The 8,613-nt window shown below is 41.8% G+C and overlaps 2 protein-coding genes across 2 annotated transcripts; both read left to right on the top strand.

The window, feature by feature from the left end:
* Positions 3,364-4,624, top strand: LOC104748422 (ubiquitin carboxyl-terminal hydrolase 12-like). Its single transcript, XM_019236713.1, has 5 exons — positions 3,364-3,372; positions 3,512-3,671; positions 3,781-4,063; positions 4,162-4,334; positions 4,467-4,624. The coding sequence occupies exons 1-5, from the start codon at positions 3,364-3,366 to the stop codon at positions 4,622-4,624; spliced, it is 783 nt and encodes a 260-aa protein (XP_019092258.1).
* On the top strand, positions 5,710-6,613 carry LOC104746650 (vegetative cell wall protein gp1). Its single transcript, XM_010468170.2, has one exon. It carries the CDS (start codon positions 5,849-5,851, stop codon positions 6,398-6,400), a length of 552 nt encoding a protein of 183 aa, XP_010466472.1. The 5' UTR covers positions 5,710-5,848; the 3' UTR covers positions 6,401-6,613.

Raw genomic sequence — 8,613 nt, 5'->3', positions numbered from 1 at the left:
ATCGACCCTCTGGCCAAGGGAACGATTTAAAACGCGTTCCTCATGGATGCAGCGGTGAAATAATCCGCACAAAATAAGCCGACCCAGATCGCATTCAGCTAGCAGGCGGTTAAGTTTGTATAAGCCAAGTTCTCACTTGCATTTTCTTGCCGACCTCGTGGTACACACGGGGTAAGCCGGACACCAGGGCCGCACCTAAAAGGTATGACGAGCTCATCTCGATTACCACCCTAAACATTTGGTATTCGGCACACGTAATAGGATAAGCCAAGAGACGTCTTGCACCATAAAGTACAACTCGATACCAAAGATAGGAAGAACACAATTTTATTCCATAATCAAAGAGCAAACAAGTTCAAAATAACACAACCAACAAAAGGCCATGCTCGGCACAAGTTCAAAATAACAACCAACAAAAGGCCATGCTCGGCACAAGTTCAAAATAAAAACCAACAAAAGTAAGCAATGCTCGGCATAGATTCAAAATAAAATAACATAAAGCCATGCTCGGCACAAACATCGCGCACAGACAATCAATCTTCTATCCCCAGATCGGCATTGGAAGGCACATCGAACTGCAGCTCATCGACCGTCTCCCGAAAAGATCGGCAATCGCTATGCAAAGCTCCCCATTGCCGATCTCAACATTTCCAGGCTCGTCAATGCCAACCTCATCACCATTGCCGAGCTCGTCACTTATATTGCCGAGCTCATCAATGCCGACCTCGTCGCACCACCCTTCGATCCTTACAAGGCCAACCTCGACGTTTCTTTCATCAACCACATTCCCGGATATTGCCTTAGGCCGGCCTCCCATCATCAGATCGGCATCGCCATCATCGGAACCACCATCGTCTTCACTCGCTGAAAATCCCGTGGTCGGCGTCAACACCATCGGATCTTGCCGATCTGACGAACCGCACTCGACATATGCCGACCTCCCGAGAGCCAGTCGCGATACCAGAGCCAACCCCGAGAGGAACCGGAAGCCACCTTCGATCTCGCCGAGCTCGAGCTGACAAACTCTGCGCGGCGACCTCCGACTTCACCTCCGCCGAGCTCATCAGTGCGACCCCAAGTCCTTCCTCATCGACCTCTATTTCCCTTATGCCGAGCTCATCTCCTCTTAAACCCGTGGCGACCGCAAACTGCCGATAAACAACCTCATCACTCCCACGAAAGGAGATATGCCGCTTTCCGCCGAGCTCGCCACTCAACCCATCTCGACTTAGCTCGCCGCCTTTATCTGTAAACCCAGCACGCAGATCTCTCGAGTCGATCTCAGATTCTCTCGACACGTCGACCTCAGCGCCAATCTCCACATGCCGAGCTGACGTCTCGCTCGCAGGAAACCCGACTTCACTAACGCTGAGCTCATCGGTGTCGATCCCGTTCTCCTCGCCGCTCACTCATGCTCTCACGCTCGCTACCCTCACGTTCGACGTCCTCGCACTTGCCTACCTCACGCTTGCCGTACTCAAGCTTGCTGCCTTCATTCTCTCGCGCTTGCCACCCTCATGCTCACTGCTCACTCACGCTCTCGCGCTCGCTACTCTCACGCTCGACTCCTTCACGCTCGTCGCTCTCACGTTTGATGCTCTTGTGTTTGCCTCCCTTGCGATTGCCACTCTCATTCATGGTGGCGATCTCTACTCTTGTTTTCAGTGGAGACCTACTCTCTTATTCTCGGTGGAAACCTCCACTCTCATTCTCGGTGGAGTCCTACTCTCGATGGAGACAACCACTCTTCTACCTCGTGCTGACCTGCATTCTCAAGTTTGGTGCCGATCTCCAGTCTCCAGCTTGGCGCCGACCTCAATCTCACTCTCGGTGGCGACCTCAAACTCACTCTCGGTGGCGACCTCACTCACTCGCCGACCTCAATCTCACTCTCTCGCTCGCCGATCTCACTCTCGGTGGCGACCTCAAACTCACTCTCGGTGGCGACCTCACTCACTCGCCGACCTCGACCTCACTCACTCGCCGACCTCAATCCCACTCTCGGTGGCGACCTCAAACTCACTCTCGGTGGCGACCTCACTCACTCGCCGACCTCAATCTCACTCTCTCGCTCGCCGACCTCAATCTCACTCTCTCGCTCGTCAACCTCAATCTCGATGGCGACCTCAAACTCACTCTCGGTGGCGACCTCACTCACTCGCCGACCTCAATCTCACTCTCTCGCTCGCCGACCTCAATCTCGATGGCGACCTCAGACTCACTCTCGTTGGCGACCTCATTCACTCGCCGACTTCAATCTCGTTGGCGACCTCAATCTCAATCTCGCTGACCTAAATCTCACTCTCGCCGAGCTCACCGCCGAGCTCATCTCGCCGAGCTCATTACCTCCGCTCATCTCGCCGAGCTCACCGCCGAGCTCATTACCTTCGCTCATCTCTCCGAGCTCACCGCCGAGCTCATTACCTCCGCTCATCTCGCCGAGCTCATTACCTTCGCTCATCTCTCTGAGCTCACCGCCGAGCTCATTACCTCCGGTCATCTCGCCGAGCTCATTACTACCGCTCAACTCATTACCACCGCTCAACTCATCTCGTTTTCTCTCAAAACCTATCTCAATCGGTCGATCTTCGATCCCCCTAAAATCATTAAATCTGCTGATCTCACCTAGATCACTCTCTCGTGCGGGGATCCTCAACGACGCCCAGCAAGATCGATCGAACCCGCTCAAAGTCAAGTCATTGCGGTGACCCCTGTCCGATTCCACATCATCAGCACCGTGCCGATCTCCAACTGTGGAGTCTCGCTGATTGCCGATCATCAGCAATCTCACAAGCAATCCGAGACGATCTGTGCCGAGCAGGCATATTAACAGAATTTCAAGCACGCCCGCTGATCGCAGAAGAACTGCCGCTCTCCGGACTAAGGGGGGGGACTATTGTTGGACATGGGCTGCGTCCCAATATGCCACTCGGCCCAACAAGATAAGTTCTGTGATTTTGGCCCGACAAAATCAGATGAAAGACATTAATAATCCTTAAAGGGCAATCTCGGGAATTCACGATGGGAACCCTAGAAAACCCTCGGTCTACAGTCCAATATATAAAGAAACAGTACTCATTGGAGAAGGGGACGAGACTCACGTACAATACCCCGAGAGCAAAAATTTGTGTCTAATCATAGTTATTGTTCCTTGTATAATTCTCGTTAGCTTCCGAGCTCGTCGTGACCCACTTGTCAGTTCTCCTGTGAACTGACGAGCACGATCTTGACTCGTTTTAGTGACGACCTCGAATTCTTATCGTTAATAAAAGAACAAACTTCTCTTTCCCCAAAAATCGATATTTATTTAGTGTTGTGCAATCCTCAGTACAAACACATGTCGAGAAATAACTCTCTTCTCTGATGGAAACCGTATTGCATATTCACTTCTACACGATCCAAACGACTTGCACCTTCCTGATTCCTCATCATTCCAAATTTCCATCAAAATAATCAATATTTTAATCCCTTTTTTTTTGTACTTATGCGGTACTGTTTATTAACAATATAGGAGAATGATCCTATACCCCAAAGGGAACAACAAAGACGATGGAAATGGATTTATTTCAATGTATGCACAAACCTTTTGATTACACCCCCTTATGAGGTGTTTGCGGATCTACGGTTTTTCGTCTTTAACAAAACAGAAAACAAGTACTATACCATTCAATGTACGTGTCTCTACATGTCTTGCTATACACGTATGCCTGCTTTTTTTCCTATATACATAATTCAATAATGTGTACATTTATATATATATATATATATATATAAATCTAGATGTAGATTCGAAGCTATTCAATACAATCAGAACAGTATGGGGATTGGCTCAAGTGCTTCCGCTTGATACATTCAATGATCCTAACAACGGATATATTTTTGGAGGAGATCAATGCGAGTTTGGTGTTGATGTCATTGTTTCTACACCCCCTACTAATTGGGAAATTCACTCTTTACATGAAGAACTATCTCAACCCAAATTTTCTTGGACGGTCAAGAATTTCTCTGCGCTGAAAGAAAATGTTAAGGAATCATGCAATTTTTCGATGGGAGGAAGGAAATGGTGAGTACATCATCTGACACAAGATTTTGTTTTTTTTGTTTGTTTTCGGACTAATGAATATGTGTGTGTTGACATGTGCAAGTTATTGATATCTACAGGGTTCTGAAGTTGTATCCCAAGGGGAACGTCGCAAGTGTAGAAGGCAAATGGTTATCCCTTTATCTGCATCTCGCTCAGTGTGAAAAACTAAGGGAAAGTGAAAAGATTTTTGTGCAAGCTCAATTGCGAATTTTAGACCCACGTGGATCTAATCATTTTACAAACAACGTAAGTGTTATAACAAACATTTTATAATACGTAGTATAGATTCTAATTTCCTAACGTTTTATTAAATGACGAGCTGGGACTTTTTCTACACATATACTGAGCTCTATAACCATGCTTGCATATATCTTGGTTGCAGTTGCGTCTTGGCACAACAGCTCAAATTTGGGTTGGGGATTCCAGAAATTTATGTCTCTAGCTGAACCTCCGAAGGCATACTTGGACAAGGACACTTTAAATGTAGAGATCGAGTTTGAAGTTGTTTCTGAAGCAGAGTACTCTTCTTCCATGATTTAAGCTCTACTTTAAAAACTTCATTAGTGATCTGCTTCATACGCTTCTTAATTTTCTTCTATGATCTCTAGAGATTCTATTAATTCTTAGAGACTGAGATTTTTCATTTTTCCTACCTTTGATCCAAATACATGCATGCATGCATGCTTATTTGCTAGCACGATAAATAAAAAAGGTCTAATGCCTACCATCACAATTTCAAGATGCTCATTTAAAAGAGCTAGTGTGTCTCTGTTTCAACTTTCAAGGACATGCATGGTCAAAAGACAAGATCAACATGTCTCCGTGTGACATTAGTTGCAACAAAAAAATTTAGTGGATTCTTTTTTATTTTATTTTACTGATCAATCGATTTAGGTTCAAGGATACTACTACTGATCAAGTGATCATAAAGTTGTTGCACATTTATGCAGGGCTGGCCTTGAGAAAAACTAGTTAAAACAATATTGGTCTGTGACCACAATTTTTTTTTTGGCCCTCTTTACTAAAAAGAAAAAAAAAACTCCAAGTCCAACAATTAAAGTTAATTTTCGCAAAAGATTAACAATGGGAAGAAAAATAATGCAGCACTACGTACTAAATTAAACCGTTTTAAGTAAAGAAAAAATACATTTTAAAATAGCTAAACTATTTATCTTATATGAATTCAAACAAACTATACGTTTTATGGACTCAAACAGTTAAAACAACCAAAAATTATACATAATTTTTAAAAGAAAATATGATACATCATATATAAAGACTTTAGTTATCTTGGTAAGAGATTAATTATTATTATTATTATTATTTTTTGTAGTTTTCTTTAGAATGATCCTAGCATTTATGAAACTAATCATATACTACTTTTGTAGTTTGCTATATGGCATCCATGATCCATACAAAAAAATTTTGCTAATGGCAAAAAAACTAGTACTAAGATACAACAGAACAAATGTTATAATAATTACGTGCCAATGTTGGCTTTCACGTGGCCCATCCTAGCTTTTCATTACCACCATCCTCATGTCTCTCTCTCTCATTATATATACCCCCGAAGTTAAAAAAAGAAAAGAAGTAATTATCTTTAAAACACCCAACTAAAAAATAAATTCACTGTGTATAAAGTTATAAACTAAAGAAGACGAAAGAGAAGAGATCCAAATCTCTCATCTCATCTTGTTATCTAAAAAAATTCAGTTCACACCAAAATAAAATAAAGATAAAAACCCAAAAACATCCAAAGAAACAATGCTCTGCTATGTCGGTAAAGCCACCAAGATTTTCATTTTCATCGTTACCGTCGCCGTCGTCATTGGCCTCGTCGTAGTCTTCGGTGTTCTCCGACGTCACTCTCAACATTGCTCCGGTGACTATTGCTCATCCGATCCTCCTTCTTTTTCTTCCTCTTCTTCACCTTCCTCCCCTTTTATAACTCCATTCCCAAACACAAACCCGAACCCGAACCCGAGTACGCCTGTTCTCGGATCTTCACCTCCAGCTCCACCAGATTCATCATCAAAACCAAACCCATCTACTCCAATCTCCCCAAATCCGCCTGCACCGATCGTAACAAACCCGAATCCACCTCCTCCGTCCACACCTAATCCGAATCCTCCGCCGCAATTCTCACCTCCTCCGCCTGATTCTGATACAACCACCACCGCTCCTCCTCCGCCTACAACGGTAACGGCAATCCCACCACCGCCTCCTTCGCCAGTATCGGCATCTCCGCCGTTAACTCCGCCAAGCTCCGTCGTCAACACTCCTGCTCCCGTGCATGCTAAACTGGTCAACGACTAAAAGACCAAAACCTTTGTACATTCCGACCATTTTTTCCAGTTTCTTGAACTTTGATTCGTTTGTTTCTTTTTTCTTTCTTGGTTCTAATTAGATAATTTTTTCTCTAATCTTTAAATCTTTATTCGCATTTTCATTAGTCTTATTGATATGTTATACACTTCATTATATAGCAAGAGATCCCGATCGAATGTTATAAACATATTTTTTTGTGTTCTTGCTAATTGCAATGATCTTATATGGGTGATTGAGTTGTCTATATCTATCGATATCAAAGGCTTTTTATGATTGCATTTTGTTTTAAATTAAGTCTTTGAGTGTGTTTTAACTTTGAAGTTAAATTAAAAAAGTATCAGTGTATTAATGCTCACCAGTCAAATCTACTTTTTTTGGCTGGCACACTATATATAATTGTTACATTATTGTACATTGAAACAATTTAAATGTGTGTTTATCGTGAAAACACTAGTGAGGAGGGAGCAGAGACGTGAGGTGGGTCAATGAGTTAAGAATCCCATGAATTATGTCTGACTAATTTTGACTACTTGAATCTTTTGCAAAATTCTAAAGTCTTTGTTCCGTACCATATTTCATTATGGTTGATTTTTTTTTTTTTTTTTTTTTTTNACCAATTTACTTTCTCTTTACTGTTGTAGTTTCCCATAATTTAATAAGAACTAGGTTGGTGCTAGTTTTTTTACGTTTATGAGTTATATAAGTATATTACAGCCACAGGTTATGCAGGTTATTTATGATTATGCAGAGTCATCTGGTTGATGTTAGTGGAATAATACATTAAAGTATTATGCAAAAGTGTCTCTCAAAGCCTTTTATTTCGTGAAACCAACATTTTCTTTCTGGTAAACGAAGCAAACAATTTTGTTGGTAAATGTAGCGAACATTAATGGTTTATCCTCATTTTGTGTGCAGGTGTATAGAAACACTAAATTGTACTTTACATCCAGGTTAATTGTAGTTGTCTGAATATGGGCCGTTCCATGTCAAAGAATATATTTTATTATGGGCTTTAAATTAAATGGGTCCAAGTCAAAACTCTACTTTAGTTTACAAAGTACAAACGCATCCTAAGATGATGCGATTAATGTGGGACACCTTGTGTGCTCAGTGCTCAGTTACTCACTGTTATTAGAGTACAATGAACTGAACTGTTATCAGAGAAATGGAAACGAAACTGCAGAAATATAAAGACAAAAGTTTAAAGAATTATACCTGTTGTCGATGTGAGGACTCTTTATATCGTTAGAATCGGTATACATATGGACTATTCGTAACACTCTGAATCTTCATCCTAATTCCTACAACCATTTTTTTTTGTTGATAAAGTTCTTACAACCATTTGAGCTGATCTATATTACATTGTTGTCACATGTGATTCCTAACTATATAACTAACTATATATGTAATATGTAGATGGACTTTCTGTTGAATTAATCTTGAAATAGCTTGAAGCCCAAAAAAGTATATTTAGGAGAATATACATATTTGAGTTTTAGAAGTTATCTAAAATAAGTTAGTTTTCCTATTTGGATTAGGAAAATATTGTCTAAGGTTTTCATATAAAAGGAGATGCAGAGATATTGCATAATGTATGAGTTTGAGAGAGAACAAGAGAGAACTTTAGGTTTTGAGTGATTTTCCTGAAGATTAATAAAAGAGAGTAATTTTTATTTTATTTTTGTGTTCTTAATTCTTTGAAGTTCTTTTGTTCTAGTTCTATATTTGGTATCAAAGCTACAAAGGTTTGTGAGACAATATGGGAGAGATTATGGAAGCATCAAACACGGCGACAGCAAAACTAAAGGAAGGAAGTTCCCCTTCGATCAAGTATCATATACTAACCTCAACCAACTATACGGTATGGGTGATGCGGATATCGATCCTACCAACCAAACCGTTGAATCAAATCCTGTACCACATCCTGTACCAGAAGTACGAGAAGGCCCTGTGACACGATCAAAGGCTAAACAGCTAAGGAAGAGGTTTAACCTAGCCGTTCAAGACATCATAAGCTCCCTAGAGCTGAAGGATGTCAACTGGTCTGTACCATCATCATGCCGCCACAACATATATGATCACATTGCCGAGGAAGAGCTTGCTGAAGCCTTCACCCAAATGAGCCTTGATCAAACCAGTTCCCCAGGTAAGAAACCTCCTTTTTCAGGTCAAGGAACCTCAAGAAGCCAAGAGAAGACATC

Source organism: Camelina sativa, chromosome 15 (genome assembly GCF_000633955.1).
Source record: "Camelina sativa cultivar DH55 chromosome 15, Cs, whole genome shotgun sequence".
In the NCBI taxonomy this organism is placed as follows: domain Eukaryota; kingdom Viridiplantae; phylum Streptophyta; class Magnoliopsida; order Brassicales; family Brassicaceae; genus Camelina; species Camelina sativa.
This window is presented reverse-complemented; position numbering and strand designations above follow the sequence as displayed.